Here is a 24,278-nt window from a genome sequence, read left to right as displayed (position 1 = left end):
ATTAAGTTATGTTACTAACTGCTCACCACTGTCTAGTTTCTTGTTTTGGTTGGTTGTTTTGAGTTTCAGGTATTTACTCGAACCAGCACTCGATCGTGTGCCCTTCAAGCAAGTGATCGAGCACCAACCCAGAAAGAAACAAGCCAGTTTCCTCGTTTCAGTCAGAGGACCAGCTGCTCGAGCCAGTGTTCGACCGTGTGTTAGGTCGAGTGTGTGATCGAGTCGGTTGATGCAAACAAGATCCAAAGGAAACCAAAACCTGCAGAAGTATATTGATTATATAAACCGCTTACCAAAAGACCTAAGGCAGCAGAAAACAAGAATCCTCCAAGAATAGGAAGATCAGTTGCTGATGGATCCACCAAACATCCAGATTCAAAGACCAAGGAATATTGGAGTTGGGGATGCTCCAAATACACACAACCAGAGAGCAGGCCAAATAAAAAGTGGACTCCTCCCTATGTTGTAGCCAACAACAATTTCGAAATCAAAAGTGGACTCATCACTATGATCCAGGCAAATAAATTCCATGGTTTGCCAATGGAGGATCCTTTAGATCATTTGGATGAATTTGACATACTTTGTGGTCTAACCAAGATCAATGGTGTTAGTGAAGATGGCTTCAAGCTAAGGTTGTTTCTATTCTCACTTGGAGACAAGGCTCAACTATGGGAGAAGACACTATCAACTGGTGCTATTACTACATGGGATAGTTGTAAGAAGGCTTTCTTAGCCAAATTCTTCTCAAATGCCAGAACAACAAGATTGAGGAATGAGATCTCAGGTTTTGCACAGAAGAACAATGAGACCTTTTGTGAGGCTTGGGAGAGGTTCAAGGGCTATCAAACTCAATGTCCACACCATGGGTTCAGCAATGAGTCACTACTTAGCACTCTCTACAGAGGAGTATTGCCCAAGATCAGAATGTTGTTAGATACAACTTCCAATGGAAACTTCCTCAACAAACATGTAGATGAGGGCTGGGAACTAGTGGAGAACTTGGCTCAGTCTGATAGGAACTATACTGAAGACTATGATAGGACTGTGAGGTTTGTTGATTCTGGTCAAGATGAGAAGTATAAGATGGATTTAAAGGTTGTTCATGAGAAGTTGGATAGGATACTGCTAAGCCAAGAAAAGAATATACATTTTCTTGGTGAAGAAGACACTCCAGTTCAAGATGGAGAGAATGAAATTAATGAGCTTTGTTATGTACAGAACCAAGGTTGTTTCAAAGGCTACAATCAGTTTAAGCCAAACAACCTATCCTACAGAAGCACCAATGTAGCCAACCCTCAAGATCAGGTCTACCCTCCTCAACCACCACAGTAGCACCACAATTATATCCCAAAGCAGCAACAACAAGGTTTCCAAGGCCAATGTGTCCCCCACGAGGTTTTCAGACCAACCAAGCCCAGGAACCTGACTTAAGAACTTTAATGCAACAGCTGCTGCTAAGGAAAGCAAGTGGTCAGATGGAGACAGCAAAAAAATTTGCTGATATCAACCAGAGGCTGGATTCTACTTATAATGATATGAAGATCAAGTTTGACACTCTACACTCCAAGATCATGAATATAGAGAGCAAAGTAAAAGGCAAAGCTATTGTCCAAACTACTGAGTTTGCTAGTGATATCACTCTTCTCAGTGGGAGAGCTTTACCAGAGAGAGTAGGTGCTTTGCCAGTCACTGAGGGCAGTGAAGATCAAGATGGGGAGGATTTTCAGCAAGAAGAGGCTCAGAATAAGGATCAGATAGAACACGGCCATCCACTCGAACAGGCACACAATTGAGAGCCTGATCGAGCAGACGATAGAACACCTCCCAGGAGAAGATCAAGCCAGTTGCAACCAAAGAAAAAGAAGTTTGGTTCATTCCCCCTCCTTACAAGCCTCTATTACCCTTCCCAGGAAGATTTAAGAAATATATGATTGAGAAGTACAAGGCATTGTTTGACAATCAAGTTAGAGAGATTGAGCTTAAGATACTTTTGCTTTGATTCCTCCCTACCAGAAGTTCCTGAAAGATGCTGTAATTGAAAGGATCAAAGAAGTTCAGGGGATGGTAGTTCTCAGCAATGAGTGTAGTGCTATAATTCAGAAGCAAGTGAACCCACAGAAGTTAAGAGATCTTGGTTCCTTTACTCTACCCTGCTCCATTGGACCCTTGCCTTTCAACAGATGCCTATGTGATTTGGGAGCTTCAGTCAGCCTTATGCCTTTATCAGTTGCTAAGCGCTTAGGGTTCACGAGAGACAAGTCATGCAATATGTCTCTGATCTTGGCTGATAGATCAGTAAGATTGCCACATGGTGTCTTGGAGGACTTACCAGTTAGAGTTGGAACAGTGGAAGTCCCAACAGATTTTGTAGTATTGGAAATGGATGAAGAACCAAAAGATCTTTTGATCTGGGGCAGACCTTTTCTAGGTACAGCAGGAGCTATAATAGATGTGAGAAAGGGTAAAATTGATCTCAACTTGGGAGAAGACTTCAAAATGACATTTGACATTGTGGAGGCTATGAAGAAACCAACAATTGGGGGACAAGTCTTCTGGGTTGAAGAAATGGACAAACTAGTAGGAGAGTTGATGGAAGAGCTATCAAAACAAGATCACCTTAAGACTACTTTAACCAAAGGTGGAGAAGAAGGGTTCCTCCATGAAGAGACCAAGGTTTATGAGGAGATATTGGATTCCCATAGAGGGTGTGACATTCCAGAGGCATTTGAGAGATTAACAATATCAAGAGAAGAAGTCTGGGATTGCAGAAGCAGAGTGCTCGAATGAGCACTCGACCGAGCACCTATACCACCAGACCGTTTGCCCCTCTCAAACACTCACAGATGACTGGTCTGAGCTGAAAGCACCAAAGGTAGAGCTAAAACCTCTCCCATCTGGGCTAAGGTACGTGTTTCTGGGAATTAACTCTACTTATCCAGTAAGAGTGAATGCTAATTTGAGTTATGAAGAGCTTGACTTGCTAGTTATTGAACTTAGGAAGTTCAGAAAGGCTATTGGCTATTCTTTAGATGATATAAAGGAATTTCACCTAGTCTTTGCATGCATAGGATTCACCTTGAAAATGAATCTTACTCCAGCATAGAACCTCAGAGAAGGCTTAACCTTAACCTTAAAGAGGTGGTAAAGAAAGAGAGTCTTAAGTTACTTAGTGCTGGAGTGATCTACCCTATTTCTGATAGTACTTGGGTCTCACCAGTACATTGTGTACCTAAGAAGGGTAGAATTTACTGTAGTTAAGAATGATCAAGATGAATTAATCCCCACTAGAACCATAGCATGGCATAGGATGTGCATTGATTATAGAAAGCTTAATTCTGCATCTAGAAAATATCACTTTCCTTTTCCATTTATTGATCAGATGTTAGAAAGGCTAGCTAATCATACTCATTACTGTTTCTTGGATGGATACTCTGGATTTTTTCAAATTCCAATCCATCCTAATGATCAAGAAAAGATAACATTCACATGTCCATATGGTACCTTTGCTTATCGAAGAATGCCATTTGGACTATGTAATGCACCAGCTACATTTTAAAGATGTATGATGTCTATCTTCTCTGATCTTATATTGAGGATGTTGTTGAAGTTTTTATGGATGACTTCTCCGTATATGGAGACTCTTTTTCATCTTGTCTTACTAATCTATGAAGAGACAAATCTGGTTTTGAACTGAGAGAAGTGTCATTTCATGGTTCAAGAAGGGATAGTCCTTTGTCACAAGATTTCAGAGAAGGATATTGAGGTTGACAAGGCAAAAATTGAAGTCATGGTCCAACTTCAGCCACCAAAGACAGTTAAAGATATAAGAAGCTTTCTAGTCCATGTTGGGTTCTATAGGAGGTTCATCAAGGATTTTTCAAAGATTGCTAGGCCATTGACAAGATTGTTATGCAAGGAGGCTGAGTTCAACTTTGATGAAGAGTGTTTGAAAGCTTTCAAAGAAATCAAGGCTGTTTCGATATCAACACCAATAGTCCAAGCTCCAAACTGGGATCTTCCATTTGAGATCATGTGTGATGCCTCTGATTTTGCTGTAGGAGCAGTTCTGGGACAGAAAAAAGACAAGAAGCTGCATGTTATATATTATGCAAGTAGAACCTTGGATGAGACTCAAGGAAGGTATTCAACCACAAAAAATGAGCTTTTGGCAGTAGTGTTTGCATTTGAGAAGTTCAAAAGCTACCTAGTGGGTTCCAAGGTAATTGTATACACTGATCATGCTGCTTTGAGGCACATCTACTCAAAGAAAGACACCAAGCCTATGTTGTTAAGGTGGATTCTGCTTCTACAAGAATTTGACATGGAGATAGTGGATAAGAAGGGTATAGAGAATGGAGTAGCTGATCATTTATCCAGAATGAGGATAAAAGAGGCAATACCAATTAATGATTCAATGCCAGAAGAGAAGCTAATGCAGCTGGAGGCCACTCGATCTACCACTCGAGCAGGCACTCGATCGAGTGTGTTTGGGCACTCGATCGAGCAGGACCAGATGGAGGAGTGGATGGCAGTTGACAGTGAAGATTTTCCATGGTATGCTGATATATTGAATTACAAGGTCTGTGAAGAATTTCCAGAAGGCATGGATCCATATAAAAACAAGAAACTGCTCAAGGATGTCAACAGTTACTATTGGGATGAGCCTTATCTATACAAGAAAGGATCAGATGGTTTGTTTAGGAGATGTATAGCAGAAAGTGAAGTAGAAGGAGTTCTAGGGCACTGTCATGGTTCAGCTTACGGAGGTCATTTTGCAACCTTCAAAACTGCCTAGAAAGTTCTACAAGCTGGATTATGGTGGTCAACTCTGTTCAAAGACACTCACAAGTTCATTACAAGTTGTGATGGTTGCCAAAGGATGGGAAACATTACAAGAAGGAATGAAATGCCCCAAAACCCAATTCTGGAGATTAAGATATTTGATATGTGGGGAATAGATTCCATGGGTCCTTTTAACCCCCCCCCCCCTCTTCAAATGGCAATGTTTACATATTGGTAGCTGTGGACTATGTCTCCAAATGGGTGGAGGCTATTGCAAGCCCCACAAATGATCACAAGGTGGTTCTCAAGCTTTTCAAGACCATAATCTTTCCAAAATATGGAGTTCCAAGGGCTGTGATCAGTGATGGAGGGACACATTTCATCAACAAGGTCTTTGAGGGAATGTTAAAGAAGTATGGAAGGTGTCTACTGCCTATCATCCTCAAACAAGTGGGCAAGTAGAAGTTTCAAACAAGCAGATCAAAGCCATTTTATCAAGGATACTGGGGGCAACAAGAAAAGATTGGTCTAGCAAGCTTGATGAAACACTTTGGGCTTATAGAACAGATTTCAAGACTCCAATAGGAAGAACCCCATTTCAACTTGTTTACGGGAAATCGTGCCATCTCCTTGTTGAGGTTGAGTATAAAGCTCTATGGACAATCAAACTCTTGAATCTGGGCTTAGAAACAACCCAAGCCAAGAGAAGTCTTGATCAGCATGAACTTGAAGAGATCATATTAGAAGCTTATGAGAGCTCCAAGATCTATAAAGAGAGGACAAAGGCCTTCCATGACAAGAAGATCCTAGTTAAAGACCTTAAGGCTGGATATCAAGCTTTACTCTTCAATTCAAAGCTTAAGTTGTTCCCAGGAAAGTTAAAGAGCAGATGGGGAGGCCCTTTTGAAGTGAAAGAGGTTTTACCATTTGGAGCAGTGACACTTCTCAACAAGGATGGTAGTGAATTCATAGTCAGTGGGCAGAGAGTCAAGAAGTACTGGGCAGAAGAAGAGAAACATGAAAAGTTTACAATGTTTCTCAATGATTCTCCTCAAGCTTGAGAGGTTCAAAAGAGTCAAGCTAGGTGACTTTAAACAAGCTCACTAGGGAGGAAGTCCCTAAGGTATCCTTGTAAATATTAGTCTAAATTCTTGGTATTTTGGTATTATTTTAGTGTTTTTGTGGCCAGGGAAAGAGGATAAATTAATCATAGGAAAAGAGGAAAGTCCGGATGCATGCTCGACCAGGCCTCTCGAACAGGCACTCGACCGAGCGCCAGTCCGGGTGCATAGTCGAGCTACCTCCCTCTCCACCAGAAGTTCAAATGGACCCTCAAAACATTGGATACTCTTATGACAACATGAATGATGTTGTAGATGACTTCTTCCATAACCCATGAGGTACCAACACCACCTATCTCATTGTTTATACCATTTCATTTCATGTTTTGTTTGTTTTGGTTCTTAAATTCTCTTTTAAATTTTTATTATACAAGGGACTATGTAATTTAAGTTTGGGGGAGGGTTTACGACAGCAGTTGACATTGTTTTCTATTTTCTTATTTCAAATTTTTAGCATTATTATGTTAGTACTTGCATTTCATTTAACGCATAGAAAAACCCTAAAAAATTGAAATTTTTTTCACAAAAATCTTTAAAAAAACAGAGTGTTCATGTAGTTTGCATTGCATATTAGGATTTTGTTATCATGTTTCATAATTTGCGTTAGGGATCTATGATGAGTTTAGCCTTGTTAACTTGTTTAAATTCACTAAACTAGGATCAATACCCAAGTTAATAGTAATTTGATGCTAGTTGAGTGGCTAGAAACATAAGATTGAACCAAGTCTAGAATTCCTATATTGTATTCTGGTTTAAATTGAAGCATGTTGTGATTTGACATCATTTCCTACTTATAAGAACCTAATATTGACTTTTAATTATCAGTTTGTGCATTGCTTTAAACTCATGGATACTATATACATATTTGGATCATCTTTCCCCGTTTCACCACTCTTGTTGATCCAAGTAACTGATTTCATCTTTAAATCAGTTTCCCCTACCCTTAACCAACCCTTCTTTCAAGCCATGTTTATTCTTGAGTGTGTGAAGCCTATTTTGGGATTGAGTTTGGTATAAAATGTTAGGTTTGAGCTGACAAGAATAAAGTCTTGTGTAGTTCTAGTTTGCATTTTTCAAACTAGATAGGACTATGTGGTTTAATTTATGGGTTTTGGACTTGGTTTGTTTAAAAAATAAAAGAAAAGAGGGAAAATAGATAGAAAAGGGTGAAGTCTTTAGGAGAGAAGTATGTTCAAGTAAATTTAAGCTCTAGTGAAAGAATGGAGTAGTATGGAGTTTATAAATAAGGTTCTGGTCAAAGAAAAGAAAGAAAGAAAAGAAGAGTCTAGTAAAAAGCATTATGACTTTGGAAACAAGTAAGAAAGAGAACCTTAGTTTTGAGTCAGAAACCTCCGTTCCACTAGAGAAACCAAGTAAGAAACCTCTCCTAAGACTTAAAACAAAAGAGAAAAAAACGGTAAAAGACAAGAGATGAAGTTAAAGAATAGAAGTAGGACCATTTGGGATTAGAATGTTAGGAACAAACACTTTGGATGTCTTTTGTAGACAAGGTTTTGTTCTTGTATGTGTCTAAGTGTTTTTACCTTTAGCCTTCTTCTAAAGCTCAATCCACTTTTTGTGAGAGAAACCTTGCTATTGATAAGCCCCACTCTAAAGAGAGACCATTTTTGTCTCTAAACCTTTATTACCGAGCCAAATGAGTTTAAACATTGCATAATCTGATTCATGTTCTTGTTTAATAAATGTTAATGGAAATGATTGATCTAAATGCATGTGGATGTCTAAGGCTTGAATCAGTTAAGGTTGTGAAAGGCTTGTCTAAAATTTTTAAGTATAGCTCATTCAACTTGCATCATAGTATTAGTAACTTGGACATTGATTCTAGCTAGTCTATTAACAGGTTTTAGGTTCTGAGATCCCACTTTCAAACCTCTCTACCTACTTATGTCTTGTTTATTTGCTTGAGGGCAAGCAAAGACTAAGTTTGGGGAGTTGATATGCATATATTTTACCATGTTTCACCATAGTTTATTTACACCTTTTGCATGGTTTACTAGCTAGTTTTACCTTTATTTTGTAGTTTAAGGTCTCTGTGCATTATAGTAGGATTTGCATTGCATTTGCATTGTTTCTTGTTTAAACAGGTGATTTGGACCCCAAGGGGCATGGAAATGAGCTGAAGAGTAATAGAGTGCAACCAGTGAAGCAGACAAAGGCTGGAATAGAAGAAAACCAAGGTTCAGAGGCCACTCGACCACCACACTCGACCAGACACTTGATGGTGTGCAGTAGATGGACTCATCTTTCTCATCATGTTAGTTTCATTAATTTATGGGTTTGAGTTTTTCATCATCATAATCTGTTCATCTGAGTAGTGAGCTAGGGTTCTAAAGATGGATTAAGCTGGTTTAGGGTTATGGGTATTTAGACTGGTCAAGCTTGTTTGTTCATAGATCTCTTCCAGATTAGGTGTTCTCTAAGTTGTTCTTATATCTGAGAGGGTAAGAACAGATCCTAAGCTTCCTTGCATCATACCAATGTTTAGGTTGTTAGATAAAGCTAATACTGGAGATTACTGTGTCTAGCCTAAGAGATTAGTTTTCTAGGGTGGTTTTTGACAAATAATGATCTGGATCTTTAATGTCTGTTTGTTCATCTCTTAGCTAATGAGAATTAGGTCTAAGAGTGTCTAAACTTGATTACTTTTGTCATGAGAGTGGATTAGTAAGTCATTAAGATCATTGTCTAGAGATAGCTCATGTTGATTGAGGTTTGTTGATCAGTTTAGATAGCCATAGCCTAAGTCGAGCCCATGAATCCATCTCTAGGAGCCTACTTTGTTTATTGATTGTCTGTTATTGCATCTAGTCTTGTTTCATTGCATTTTAATATGTTTAATGTTGTCAAAATAGCTTCTGTTCTTCGTATTTCACCACTCGACCTAGCCACTCGAGCACACACACGGTCGAGTGCTTGATCGAGCACCATCTAGGTTGCTTAGTTTACATTCTGTTTCATTCCTATTTCACTTAGCTTACTTTCTGTTTATGTTCTGCATCTTTATAGCCTTGTTTCATTGCTTATATCTAGTTATTGCCACTGTTTAATTTAGTTTCTGCATTGTTTATCTTTGTTTATCTTGCATTTAGTTTCTGTTCTAAGTACTTTACATTCTACATTTCATAATTGTCATTAGGTTGTTAGTTCAAAACCCATATCATATCTGGCTTAACTTTAACTAGAGTTCACATCTTAAGTGCTTGCATAATCACCCTTTATGGATTAACATCCTTTATGCTACAACTACATAAGAGTATTGAAACACATTGCATCCCATTTAATCATCTTAGCCTAAGTCTGTTTGTTTGTCATCATCCATTCATTCATAGGTTCACACATACACACAATAGAAAGCATGTTTCACGTATCCATTACGAGTGGAACGTACAAACCGAATGGAGAAGAGTTCATTAGTCACGGACAAGGACATTGTACATTGTGCATGTTAATTTATTTTTGCATGCATAATTTTTGAGGAGGTTAAACCCTCGTAGACTTGATGGAAGATCAGTCTACGGGACGTGTTATTTTTGAGGTCATGCGAGAATTTCCGGGATGGAAAGAGGAGCATGTGAGCCGAAATTGTGGAAAATAACCTCAATTGACTTGATGCAAGATCAGTCTATTGGAGGGTAATTTTTTTTAACTCATGCGAGAATTACTAGGAAGGATGAGCCGCATGCATGTGTAAAAATGTGGAGAAAAATGTTTACATGTTGAGATAAATATGGTTAGAATTTTTCATGCATTTTAGTGCATAAAATTTGAGTTAAGGGCCATGCATGCATAAAATAAAATATCCAGAATTATCCTAAGTTATTTCGTGAGAAATTGATTTGGGATTTAAATGGCATGGGTTGGGACATATTTAGAGCTTGCATGCATGAGTAGGAATTCTTAAGTTGCATGATTGCATTCTTGCTTCTTGAGATTTGTGTGATTTTCTTGCTGGATATACTCGCATGTGTTGCTTGTTTATCATGCTTGATTTTTGTGGGTGTGTTGAGGTACTTAATTCTTGGTATCGTTAGACTTAGAGTTAAGTGTTTGTCCTAGCTAGTCCGCGAGTTAAAGATCTCGGTTTGTACCTAGAGGTCGATCTTTGTTCCTGATGTGAGTGAGTATGTCCAGTGAGCTAATCCAGAGGGATCTCACAGAAGGGACAATTCAGTGTCTAGCTAGCTACTAGCCCGATTGCTGCATGACGATGCGGCCATGAATGCCTGGTTATTTGCTTGTTGCTTTGCGGTAGTTGGATGGGGGAGATTGCATATTAGAGGGTTACCCAACTCACTGAGTAATCTTAGATTACTCATTCCTTTCCACAAATGTTTTTGTATTCAGGGAAGATTAAGTGGGTAGAGTTGGGCAGCTAAGAAACCGGATAGGGTGTTTTTGTGCTGTGTTGCAAAATTCTATGTTTTCCTTAACATGCTTTTCTTTGAAATGGATCCAACTGTTTTACTTAGGTATTTTTGTTTGAATTATAAACATTTTATTTAAGTAATAAAATGGATATTTTCATATATTTTCGGACAAGTGGAAACGGTACATGGTCTAGTCCAGGCCAGCACAACGCCGCGTGCGTACCAAGGGTTGAAAATCCTAAGGGACGTACGTAGCGGGTAGGCGGCGGCCAGTGAACTGGCTAAGGAACCTAATTCGTTGGTGGAACCTCGGCTGGATCGCAGGCAGTTGTCCTCTTAGTACCCGGCCAGCCCGCGGTTGGTCTGGCCGTAGGGACGGTTCGGGGGCGTTACAAACGTGGTTCATTCCCCCACCCCTCTTATAGCTGCTCGCTGACAGGTGGGACCATTACCTTGCTCAAGAAAGTGAATCTCATCATTAATACGATCTAATCATGGGATTTCGAAGAGATTTGGGATATATTTAGTTTCCCGATACGAGCGGAGGCATATCAAAAGTCCCCCAAAGTGATAAGCTCAAGAGACTTGGGGGCAATTGTTGGTACCATGGTCGGTGACTCCGCTCAAAGGACCTTTCCGAGGCCGAACAGTCAGGGTCGTGTTGGGCAGATAGATTAGCCCATTAAGATAAAAGGGCCCAACTTAACAAATTGAGCAGGAGGCCAGCCAAACCAAGAGGAGCAAAGGGATTTGTTCGGAGTTCGGGTATGTTAAGATAAGAAGAGCAGAAGATTCCTCAAGCTGTCAACAATAAATCAAACGCGAGATTTACAGAGTGAAATAAGTTTTCTCATCAAAAGCGAATAGCAATATAAATTGTACAAAAAAAAATTGCAAACAGGATCCTTATTTTAGCAATAAGACTTTACCTATTCATTTTCTAAGAGTAATTTAAGTAAATCAAGTTCGCAGTTCGAAACTAGAACGGTGACCGCCACCTTCGTCCATTAAATCACTCTGATTTGAGAAATACGCTTCTTGATCTCACACTTTTGTTTGGTCACAGGAGTGTGAGGAGGGTTTCGCAACCCTGAAGGAGATGCTGACTACTACACCATTGTTGTCATTACTAGAGCAGGGAGAACCCTATGTGGTTTACACTGATGCATCTAGAGTTGGTTTGGGGTGTGTGTTGATGCAGCATGGAAAAACGTGATTGCCTACGCTTCGCGGCAGTTGCGTAAGCATGAGGACAATTATCCTTCTCATGATTAGAGATGGTTGTTGTATTTTTTGCCTTGAAGATTTGGAGATTTTATCTTTATGGTGCAAAAGTGCAGGTGTTTACAGATCATAAGAGCCTGAAATATATATTCACTCTACCTGAACTGAATTTGAGGCAGAGGCGGTGGATGGAGCTGGTGGCAGATTATGATATGGAGATTGCTTATCACACTGGTAAGGCTAACCTGGTTGTAGATGCTCTGAGTCAGAAGCGGGAGGTTTCGGCTCACGAGCAGGACATGGAGACTTTGGTAGGGGAGATTTTGGCTCATGTGAGCATGTTTTCTATTCATCTAGGAGCAACCAAGATGTACTGTGACCTCAACAGGTACTATCATTGGGCCAGGATGAAGAAGGATGTAGCTAGTTAGATCGCGAGGTGCGATGTCTGCTTGCTAATGAAGGCTGAGCATCAGGTTCCAAGCGGCTTGTTGAAGAGTTTTTCCATTCCAGAGTAGAGGTGGGATATGATCACGATGGATTTCGTTGTAGGTTTGCCATTGTCTCATACCTTTAATACAATTTGGGTCATTGTGGATCAGTTGACTAAGTGAGCACATTTTCTGGCCATTAAAAAGACTGATGGACCAGCGGTCTTGGATAAGAAGTATGTGAAAGAGATAGTCAGGTTGCATGGGGTGCCAGCGAATATTGTGTCCGAAGAGGGGATTTTGAGGCAGAGATGGGCACTAAGGTGCATATGAGTATAGCCTACCATCCTCGGACAGATGGGCAGTCGAAGATGAGTATTCAGACGTTGGAGGATTTACTGAGGATGTGTGTGCTTGGTTGGGTGGCCATTGGGCAGATCACCTGACCTTGGTAGAGTTTGCTTACAACAGCTAGCAGGAGAGTATTGGGATGGCTCTTTATGAGGCAATGTATTGGAGGCCAGGTCGTACACCGTTATGCTGGACTCAGGTGGGGGAGAGGAGCATGTATGGGGCGAGTTTATTTCAGAAGACCTCGGAGAAGATACAGGTGCTGAAGCTGAACATGAAGTAAGCTCAGGAATGGTAGAGGAGTTATACCGATAAGAGGAGGATAGATCTTCAGTTTTAGGTGGGAGTCAGAGTGTACCTCAAGATGGCCATGTTGTAGGGTCCGAACAGGTCATTGATAGAGACTAAGATGAGTCTGAGGATATGGTTCCGTTCAGGGTGATTAAGCGGGTGGGACAGGTGGCATATAGGCTGGAGTTGTCTGATGTTAAGCGTGTGTTCCACAAGGTCTTCATTGTGTCTATGTTGAGGAAATGTCTCTGCGAGGATCATCAGTTGTTGGCTAAGATTCCTGAGGATCTTCAGCCAAACATGACTTTGGAGGCGAGACCGGTGAGGGTTCTCGAGAGAAGAGTCAAGAAACTTCGGAAGAAGAAGATTCATTTGATGAGATTCCTAGGAAACTGTGATGGTGTTGAGGAGCATACTTGGAAGCCAGAGGCGAGGATGAAGGCAAGGTTTAAGAAGTGGTTTGAGAAGCAGGCCGCAACTTGAGCTTGTCTAGCGTGGTCCCAGCTGTAGTCCGCGGCCAGAGCGGAATGAATTTTCCTAACCCATCACCTTTGATACTTAGTCGCTATGGGGTGGTTGGTTGTGCGATAAGTAACAAGATGAGGTGGTGTTCGGGATATAAAATTTCGTGAGGTTGTTGCTAAAGAGGGAAGTTTTCTGAAATGGAACTTTTTAAAAGTGGAAAATTCTAAAATTGGAAAGTTTTATGTGAGTTAGAATTTGCCCATTTTTATGGGTGGAGAGCCATGGTGAGGCTTGTCTGGCCTTCGTGGTGGACTGTTGAGTCATTGTGTGCCCATGTGGGGCGGTCTTTCAAGACATTGTGTGGCCTTCATGGTGGACTGTTGAGTCATTGTGTGCCCATGTGGGGCGGTCTTTCGAGAAATTGTGTGGCCTTTGTGGCATGTTGTTTAGCCAATTGTGTGGCCTTTGTGGTGGGCTGTTTAGCCAATTTTGCCTGTTTAGGCGGTCCTTCGGGATGTGTGGCCTGTTTAGGCAATCCTTCGGGATGTGTGGTCTTTGTGACGGTCCTTCTAGATGTGTGGAATGTTTAGGCAATCCTTCAGGATGAGTGGTCTTCGTGACGGTCCTTCGGGATGTATGGTCTTCATGACGGTCCTTCGGGACAAGTGGTCTTTGTGAAGTTCCTGTTTAGGACATTTGTTTGGCCTTTGTGGCAGTTTTGTTTAGGATATTTGTTTGGCCTTGGTGGCGGTCTGTTTAGATATTTGGCCTTGGTGGTGGTCCTGTTTAGGACATCTGTTGGCCTTTGTGGCGGCCCTTGTGGCATTTTGATGATCCTTGTGTGGTCATGAGGTATTCCAATGAGGGAATATGTGGTTGGTAGGATATGTTGTTGTTTTACGCGAGCCATGGGAAGGAAATCCAGTTAGGGATAGGGTTCAGACGTGTTTAGAATTGTTTGCTCTAGAGACAGTTGGTCCTGAACGACTCTTGGGGGACTTTAGTTCTGCTAGTACTACCATATTTTGAGACTTTGTGGCTTGAGAGTATGGTTGGTATATCGACTTCGGATGATGATCCGGGGGCGCGTTGCAGGGTTGCAACCCGAGAAACGAATATTGGACTTCCCTTATATATTATGGCATACTGGCTTAGGCCCGATGAAGAGGCAATATTATGGCATGCAGGTTTCGGCCTGATGAGGAGCCGATAGAAACTCTAGGTTGAGGCCTATGAGTAATGGAATGTCCAAAAGCCGAGAGGTAGATCGGTTGGAGGTAGTGCGGGCCGTGGAGACGGTTGCACAGGAGTCCTTGGCTGATGGTGTTCGAGATTTGAGGATGAATCTATGTTGGTGGGGGAGAATTGTAACATCCACGAACCAAATTATGAGTTTTGGGGATGGGTGTCGATCAACACCAAGGGTGGTGCCGGTCGACACCAACAATTTCTGGTTCATCCCGATTGATTTAATTCGTCGATTTGGTTCGGTTTGATTTAAGTAAAACCCTATAATTGGGTTATTTCAGTAAAAGGTCGACCTAGGTCGGGAGAGGATATGTTGTTTGGCCGTTTTCAGATAGAAACAAAGAGAAAGAGAGCGTTCTTGGGAGATTTTGGGGTTTTGGTGCTTTTCCTTGGAGATCTGTCTGTAGGAATGAAGATCCAGGGCTTGAGACGTGTTAGGAGGGTTGCTTGGGTGTTGGATTTATCAGTTTGGGTTAGAAACTTCCTGCAAGAGGTGAGTGTATGACCATGGCTGATCTAAGCCTGAGATTTCCTTTGTCTTACTTGTTATGTGTTGTTTGTGGTGTTTTCTTGCTTGTTATGGTTGTTATAGGGTTCCTACGAGTTCATCTGGCTTTTGGTCAAGTTTTGGACAGATTAGGGGTGACGAGAAGCGAGATTCGACTCTCGGCTACGATCAGATCACGTCCGGATTCAGTGTCGATCGACACCAGGTGGGTGTCGATTGACACTATGGAGCAGTATCGATCGACACTGTAGGGTAGTGTCAGTCGATACCAACAGCCTGTGTCGATCGACACTTGGCTGGTGTCGGTCAACACCTCGCTTCCAACGAGCAGATGATACTTGTTTCCCTGATTTGTCTGTTTGTTTGTTGAATGTTTGACATTGGAATCTCAGTTGCTTGTGTGTATAGCCCAGTAGACGGGAGGATTGCCTCACTGAGTGTTTATAAAATACTCATGCATCTCAATTTGTGTTTGTGGTGCAGGTAAAGGCAAAGTGTTATCGTAGAATCAAGGCAATGAAGAGGAGGATGTCTAGTGGCTCGATTGGTTGTTGTTTGGCTTCTGTTAGGTTGCTAGAGTTTAGTCATTAGAACATTGCTAGGTTGTTGGTTTGATGTTTTATGTTTATGTTGGTTGGTTTAATACTGCTATTGAATTATTGGTTCATTATTTATCGGTTATTAGATACTGGTATTTATTGGTTATTTCCGCTGTTTGGTTTGGATGTGGTTAGATGGCTAATGGGTATGGGACCACTAATTTAATTATTATTATTATTAAAAAAGGGGTCAGATCGTTTCACATCCACACACCACACTTTGAACAGAGGATCGACTACTCTATTCTAGCTACGAATCTGAAAATAAAATTTCAAGAAACTAGCTAAAATAAATACAACAATTCAAATAGTTAGCGAACAAAATTTGCTAACAAAATTCATCTAGTAAACTTAATTCATCAATTAAACTTAGGATATATATCTCCTCAATTTTTAAGCATGTGTGGTGATTCTAGTGTTAATTCTATGTAATTAAACAAGAATCCAACAAGAATTTCTACCAAATTTTAACATGCAACTCATTTAGCTCATGTGAATCTCGCATGCAACTAACTAGATATTACAAGCAATGGATGTGTAAAAAATCCCTAGAGCTCAAGAAACATCTCACACAATCTACCACAACTCACAGATGATTCTAGCGTTCAGACTCTTCTTCACTAGCTTCTGCGCCAATTCTCGATCTTGAGCGCCAACAAATGTTTGTCTTGTTTTTCTTAAGCGTTCCAGTCTTTAGAGATGTTTTAATTGTGTTTCCTTGGGGAAAAGAACTTGAAAATGAAGTCTAAGCTGTATTTATAGGCATTTGATACATTCCCCGTTTTTGGGACAACTGTTGTGCATGCATTGACACATAGCACCGACGCCAAACGCAGCACTGCAAGTGGCGCGTGAGTTTCTTTTGGGCGTACAATTGGCATATATTGCAACAAATGGCAAGACTGAGAACAAGTGTCTTCCTTCTTCATTTTTGCATGTTTTCTTCATTTGTAAGCCAAGTGGCTTTTTGCGAACTAAGCAAAGAACCTTCTATTCTTCTTCGCATTTCTGTCCTTTTGCGTCCCTTTTTTCGACCATAGTTTTGCATGTGGCGCTGTTCTTCGATCATGACACCGAATCTCGATCGTTCTTCGATCCTTTAGCGCTAATGTGGCTTCCATCCTTCTTATTCGTTCTCTTTTCATGTTTTAGCTCATGTTCCTCGACCATGGGTTGGGACTTATCGACTTTCTTTGAGAATTTCTTGTTCTGGGGTCGCACTTTACAAAGTGCTTCGATATTCTTTAACCAAGGACATTAAAATGCCCATTCGTATGTCGCCATCATCATATATGTCGTTTCAATGGCTTTCGGTATGTATTATTGTTGATGTGATTGCTAGACTTTTGGTAACTCGACAGTGGGTACGCTGATCTCTCGGCACCATCGTTAGCCTCCTGGTATCATTGTCGTTGGAATGTTGGCTATTCGATAATTTTTGTTGGTCCTTCGTCTTATTTTACTTTTGGCTCGATCATTCCTCATCTTTGTATTTTAAGACTTTCTATCGGAGAAAATCTCATGACTATCAGTCTTCTACTCCGCTAGTCTGATTGCTCTCATGTCTCGCATTGGCCTTCAGGTAGTTTTTCGACTTATTGATATTTCTTCGGAAATCTTTCGGTTGTTTTTCTTTATTTTCTTTTCTCCTTTTTTATGAGTTTTTTCCGAGTCTTTTTCTTCAAAAAATTTATTTGGGTTTTTATCCCTTAGTGCGGGTCACTACACCGCCCTTCTTGTGTTTGGAGAAGCCTTCTACATGGTCCTGATTTTCTTGTTAAGGATCTTTGAAAAATGATTGTTAATGGGTAATCATTTAGTTTGGGTTTGATCATTTGGTTTGGGTTGATCATTTGGTTTATGATGAACAAATGAGAACTCCACTGATGAAGAGTGTTTTGTTGCTTTGAATCTGAAAATGGAAGATCTGATTGATTGATTCTCAGATAATAGACCAAAATTTAGATAGACTAGAGGCTTTATTCTATCCAAGAGATGTAAGACTTATCTCAGATTTTCACTTAACAAACTTGTAGTTTTAATGAGTAATTATATTTTTTGTCAAAGGGTTTTCATACTTATTGACTTTTTAGGATCATAGATGAGTACAAACACATTGGACTCAACCCTTACAAAATGATAACATAAATTTAAAACATAAAAAGGCCTAAACCAAAATGGTAAACATGCCCAACAAGGAAGAAGCTCATAAGGCAAACAAGCGGCTTATCGAACCTTAACCCACAAACTACACCAAGATCAAAACTAGGTAATTATGGGAGATGTATTCAACTTAACATTTTAAGTGATTTGTGTAAAATTTACAAATCTTATGTTATTAATTATGGATTTTAAAAATTCTATTAAAATCCACTGTTATTGAACTAATGATTTAAAAAATATTTTAAAATTTATTTTTATTCAAAACAGTTTGTGAATTTGAATTTTAATAAGTTTTAAGGATTCTGGAAAATTTGAGAGGATTTATTTAGTTAAAAATACAGAAATCCAAATCTCATGGTTTTAGGTGGGATTTAAAAGAATTTTACGATAAATCATATCAATTTCCCTAAAATGTATCAAAATTTCAAATTTCCTAAATCACGTAAAAATTCTTATCTTCAGTTATTAAAATATCTTCAGTGACAAACTATGATCGAAAATTTAGTGGCAAGATTCATTGATGATTGACGAGTTACTTTCCTTCTCTGATTTGTTAAACAGTAGGCGTCTCCATTTTGTATGGCTTACTTAAAAAAAGCAGTTAATTCCATTTTTGTGGGCATATGGTGTCGAAATTTCAAGTGACAAGAGACGGCCCAAATTGGACAAGCTAATAGTTTTTTTTTTTTTGGGTTACAACGTCATTTTTCGAAGAGTTAGCCTAGATCAAGATCCTACATCTTGATTAATTCAAGGAAAAGAAACCAAAGGTCGCTTGGCTTCCCTAATGGTTTTAAACAAAACAGATCATCTTGACTTGTAACTAATAAGCAGAAAAAAAAAGAAAAAATCCATATGGTCAGCGAGGAAACATAAGTTTAGAATAACAAAAGATTCACATAAGTCTTTAAAAAAAAAAAAATTTGACATCCTTCACATGTCTTTTATGGACAAGAAGTAGATGTGAAAGTAATTTAAGCCGACACTAGCTAGAAAGAAAAAGAAAGAAGTAGAAAGCAAGAATTGCACGTACCTCGTCCTAATAGTGTTGTGATTACATGATCCAATAGAATCGCTGACGCAATAACGACAAGTCGACAAAAGAAAAAGAGGTGCACCATAAATAAGGTGGACCTGAGAAGCATATGAGTGAAAACCTAAAAGACAAAATCAATGGGGTCATTAAAAATTTACTATATTTTATAAAAAGTTTTTTAAAATGAAAAAAAATATTAAAAAAGAGAGGACCCAGTTCCTGCATGTATTCACGTGCCCTGCCATTCCCGCTTGCCGTTTATTACACTATCATCTGCATCTGCTTCTGCATAGGATTCTAATGTACCTCCAAAATTTCTATATTTTTCTTTTGCCAAATATTTTATATAGTATCATAATAAATACAAGAATAATTTATGTAAAAATAAGACAAAGCACTAATTTATATTATATTCTCCTACTGAAAATGTTGGTCGTCTCAGAAATCAATGAGGTGAAAAAAATAGATCACTCGTCGAACCATATCTATTTATATCAAGTTATACATTTTTTTTTTTGAACCGGCAAATTAATTATATCAAATTATAAATGTGTTACAAGATACATGATACATCAAATACAACCATTGAATTAAAGAAAGGAAATTGCACACAGTTTTGATTAAGAAGTGGAAGTTATGTATTTTAATTATATGAAAATTATTTGATTTAGTAATTTAGTTCATCATTAAAGCATGAAAGGAAACAACAACGAAAAAAAAATTATTTAGAGAGAAAACAAAGTAATTTCATTTAATAAATTAATGGAATTTGTTGAAGGATTTGTAGTAAAAAAAAAAACAAATTATACATTGATTACTATTGACAAAAGAAAATATAGGTAGCGGACGGTAAACTGTAACAATTGTAGTATAAGTATGTTATGAATTTTTTTTTTTTAATTAAGAAACTACATACTAATTGACGTTAAAAAAAAAATCTGATGGTGGTCGACTGACTTCTTTTTTTTTGGTTGTTGTTGGTCGACTTTGTTTTCAGTAGATTCCAAGAATCTCAGTAACTTTTGCTTCATTACTTTATTTTTAGTACAAATTAAAGAATATGCTCATGCCGCATGCCCATTTTTATCCTATGAGTTTAATTTACGACAAAATTATAAAATATGAATCTCAAAACCAGCTTTATAATTTATTTTAGTATTCAACTATACAATACAAGTATTCCTTCAATGCGTAGGTTTCACTAAATTTGTTTGAGCATAAGGGGTGGCAATAACATGGGCTAAATGATTCGATTTATTGTATTTGGACAAAATGTCAGTGATAAATGAGAGAGAGGTGAGGTTTGGCGTTTTTAGTAATATTGTCTTTGTCTTTGCCATTTTGTTAATTGAATCTAAAAATAATTTTTTTTACATTTATAAAATAACTCTCACTATCAGTCAATTATTATGAAACAATAAAAATAAACTTGGACTGTATACGCGTGTTTATCTACAAGGTAGCTTTTTCAGTAAAAAATTGACTTGTAATTTCATTACTGATAAGATTTAATATTATATGGAAAGATAAGAACAAAACATAATGTATATTGCTACTATCTACAAATTTGATTATCAAAAAGTTCCTCTTGATATTTTTAGGAAAATTAGCATCTAATTTATTCATCAATAGGAAAATTGGACCGTAACATTCAAAACATCATACTTGAAAAATCTCAATTCGTTTAGTTGGCAACTACATATATGCCAAATAATTAAAGAATGGTTCGAAGATTCTCTATAAAGTTAATAGAACAGAACCAGAAAAAGTGTTTTCATCATCCTTTATGCTTGTAATTACTATAATGTATTATTGTATTCTGTTTCACTAATTTTTCTTTTACAATCAACAATATAGACTCCAATCAGGGAAAAATTAAATAAAACCCATATTTAAGATATTTCTAATAAACAATAAGTATACATTAATGGCTTAAAACCAACCAAAGATATTTTACTTCTAAAAAAATATCAATTCTAGCCCTCAAAATGAAAAAGAAAATAGCAATATAAAAAGAGAGACCAAAATGAGAGAGAAAAAAAGATTTCGATGTGAATAGCTCTGAAGTGAAACGAAAAAAAAAAAGGAAAAAAAATAAACAAAAACAAGAAGAAGAATAAAAGAAAATGTTTGATGGTGGAGTACCGGAGCAGATCCACCGGTTCATAGCATCTCCACCGCCAGCTTCTCCGCTTCCGCCTCATCAATCGGCCGCGGAAAGATCACTCCCTTTTCCTATTTCATTTGCTTCTTATAACACCAATCATCAAGCTCAGCATATTTTGAGCCTTGATAGCCGTAAGATCATTCACCACCATCATCATCATCATCACCATGACATCAAAGATGGTGGTCCTACTCCTGCTGAGTGGATATGTCACACGGATCATGATGGCGATAATCATCACCATCCTTGGTGTAGTGATGAAGTTCTTGCTCTACTTAGGTTCAGATCTACAGTTGAGAATTGGTTCCCTGAATTCACTTGGGAGCACACCTCAAGGTACATATTACTTCTAATTATATGCATCAATAGTTATCTATATATATTTTTCTGTATATGCATATGGACTGAAGTCTCTTAATTCAGTGTTTATATGTGTTCATGTACATTAGTTTGATAAAACTTAAAAACATTTATAAATGGGAATTCAGGTTACACAAGTTGATTTGATAGAGTAGATCTTGTTTCTTTCGAATAAACATTTTTGGGATATTTAGTTTTGATGTTAACAAATGATTGGCCATTAATACCTATTTTTATTGATACATAATTGGCATCTTTGTGACATTTTAATACATTTTTAAAAATAAGCGAACGATGAAATTTATAGATATATATATATATATATGTGTATATTATTGGTGTATAAGTGTGTGTATATATATATATATATATATATATGTACATGTGCGTGAGTATATATATTCACATAATAAATGATACTATGTCGTTTATGAAATTATGATGTTGTAGAAAGTTGGCAGAAGTTGGGTTTAAGAGGAGTCCACAAGAATGCAAAGAGAAATTTGAAGACGAAGAGAGGAGATATTTCAATGGTAACAACAACAACAACAACACTAATGATCATCAACACATCAGCAATTACAACAACAAGGGAAATAATTATAGGATATTTAGTGAGGTTGAAGAGTTTTATCAACATGGTCATGATGATGAGCATGTCTCATCAGAAGTTGGGGATAACCAAAACAAGAGGAATAATTCCCTAGAAAGAAAAGGAAACGTGGAGGAAACGGTACAAGACTTAATGGAGGAGGAAAAATTAAGAGATCAGGATCAGGGTCAAGTAGAAGAAGCATCAATGGGGAATAAGATAAACTCCATTGATGTAGGCAAAGTCGGAAACGTAGAAGATGATGCGAAGTCATCATCATCATCAAGCTTAATGATGATCATGAGGGAGAAGAAGAAGAGGAAGAGAAAGAAAGAGAAGGAGAGGTTTGGTGTGTTGAAAGGGTTTTGTGAGGGCCTTGTGAGGAACATGATAGCACAACAAGAGGAGATGCATAAGAAGCTTCTAGAAGATATGGTGAAGACGGAAGAAGAAAAGATAGCAAGAGAGGAAGATTGGAAGAAACAAGAGATGGAGAGGCTCAACAAAGAGGTAGAGATTAGAAAACAAGAACAAGCCATGGCTAGTGATAGAAACACCAACATCATCAAGTTCATATCCAAGTTCACAGACCAAGATCTTGATGTCGAAATTCCAACAAGCGCTTTTCATGACCCGTCTTCTTTAGCTCTACCACAAACCCAAGGAAGAAAAAAGTTTCAAACCTCATCATCACTATTACATCAAACCCTAACTCCACATAACCCTTTAACCAATGACAACTCACTTGAACCCACTTCAACTAAAACCCTAAAAACCAAAACCCAAAACCCAAAACCTCCAAAAAGTGATGATAAAAGTGATATCGGCAAGAGATGGCCGAAGGATGAAGTGTTGGCCCTTATCAACATCAGACGCAGTATCAGTAGCATGAACGATGATGATCATAAAGATGGGAACTCATTATCATCATCCTCAAAAGCTGTTCCATTATGGGAAAGAATATCCAAGAAAATGTTGGAGGTTGGGTACAAGAGAAGTGCCAAGAGATGCAAAGAGAAATGGGAAAACATCAACAAGTATTTTAGGAAGACAAAAGATGTTAACAAGAAGAGACCACTTGACTCGAGGACTTGTCCTTATTTTCACCAACTCACAGCTATGTACAGCCAACCCTCCACCGGGACCACCATCACAGCCACCGCCACGTCAGCCGGAGATCTACAAACCCGACCCGAGGTTGGGTCCGAAGATCCTGATATTCCTGCACCCATGCATGTAGATGCAGATGGTGCCGGCGATAAAAGCAATGTTCCGTTTTCAGGTTTCGATCTTGAGTTCTAATAAATAAATAAATAAATTATAGATATATATATATATATATAATATCATCTGTTTATTCTCTTTTTCTGATTTTCTTTTTGTTGCTAAAACCTCATTTTTGTTGAAAAAATAATATATATGAATAGTGTCATTTAGTGTTTTACGGATTAAAGGGAAACGTATGTTGGGGATTTGGACCGTACACGTGCACCGACAAACAGCAAAATTCAGTTGAACTTGAATAAACCACTTTTTAAATTTTAAATCTAATTCGGATTTGACAAAAAAAAAAAAAAAAAATTAATCTAATTCTAGCTTCTATTTTATATGAATTTCACATACATATATATATATATATATATGAAATCAAATCTTTCAATAGCACAAAAAAAAGGAAGAGAAAGGTATATTTTTTATTTGAAGTAGGCAATACGAAATTCAGAAAATAAAAAAAAAACTGTCTTCATTTTAATCGATTGAAGAATGAAAAAAAAATTACACGTTTTTCATTCTGTACAATATTAGACAAAATGATAAAAAATGCTATCTGATTTACATGTTATGTTTTTGTATGCTTTTCATATATAATTTTTCCTGTTAGAAATATTCTATTATTTTTAGAGGTTAAAGAAAAAATATTATTATTTCATCAAGAAAAAAGCAATATATATATATATATACACATATATTTATTGTTTTGTTAGCTGACGTATATAAATACTCCATTCATTTTATATTAACTAGGACTCAGACCCCCCGTGATGTCACAGGGGTAGTATTTTATAAAAAAAATAATTTAAATTTAAAATGTAAAATTATACATTATGAAATTATTTGAATGTAATAGAATAGTTTAAATACATAAACTGTTAAAAAAAACACAATCATCAAAATGAAAACTTATAACAAAAAATATTATGTAGAATAGACGCAACTTTGCAAAACATATTGCTTAAAGTATTATAAATATAAGATATTTTTATGAAGAATTATGGTAAAGAGTTACAATTAAAAAAAAATCATTATGACAAAGTGATCCTTACTGAAAATATTGAACTAATGGTTATAATGAGTAATGTAATTTTCTATTAAATAACTATAATTAAAAATATATTTCATAATGAGTGAAACAGTATCAACGATAAATTAAAATTAAAATACACAACTCTTAAGAACAAAATAAAATAAATTTTAAATATTAAAATAGTTTTTAACAAAAAATTACGATAAATAGACGCAGCTGTAAATTTTAAATTAAATTTTATTAAATT

The 24,278-nt window shown here is 37.7% G+C and overlaps 2 protein-coding genes and 1 non-coding gene across 3 annotated transcripts; 2 read left to right on the top strand and 1 right to left on the bottom strand.

The window, feature by feature from the left end:
- Window positions 1-762: 762 nt before the first annotated feature.
- Window positions 763-869, bottom strand: LOC147939977 (small nucleolar RNA R71). Its single transcript, XR_015564807.1, has one exon. It is a non-coding gene; the product is annotated as a small nucleolar RNA R71 (small nucleolar RNA).
- Window positions 870-4,030: 3,161 nt separating this feature from the next.
- On the top strand, window positions 4,031-5,843 carry LOC147939976 (uncharacterized). Its single transcript, XM_087461099.1, has 3 exons — window positions 4,031-4,469; window positions 4,590-4,766; window positions 5,197-5,843. Exons 1-3 carry the CDS (start codon window positions 4,031-4,033, stop codon window positions 5,841-5,843), a joined length of 1,263 nt encoding a protein of 420 aa, XP_087317225.1.
- Window positions 5,844-20,487: 14,644 nt separating this feature from the next.
- Window positions 20,488-23,158, top strand: LOC104771280 (trihelix transcription factor GTL2). The gene is made up of 2 exons (XM_010495787.3): window positions 20,488-21,110; window positions 21,585-23,158. The coding sequence occupies exons 1-2, from the start codon at window positions 20,734-20,736 to the stop codon at window positions 23,026-23,028; spliced, it is 1,821 nt and encodes a 606-aa protein (XP_010494089.2). The 5' UTR covers window positions 20,488-20,733; the 3' UTR covers window positions 23,029-23,158.
- The last annotated feature ends 1,120 nt before the right edge of the window (window positions 23,159-24,278 follow it).

Source organism: Camelina sativa, chromosome 8, assembly GCF_030686135.1.
Source record: "Camelina sativa cultivar CO46 ecotype springtype chromosome 8, ASM3068613v1".
Classification (NCBI taxonomy): domain Eukaryota; kingdom Viridiplantae; phylum Streptophyta; class Magnoliopsida; order Brassicales; family Brassicaceae; genus Camelina; species Camelina sativa.
Note: the sequence above shows the minus strand (reverse complement) of the source record. Positions and strands in the feature narration are given on the sequence as shown.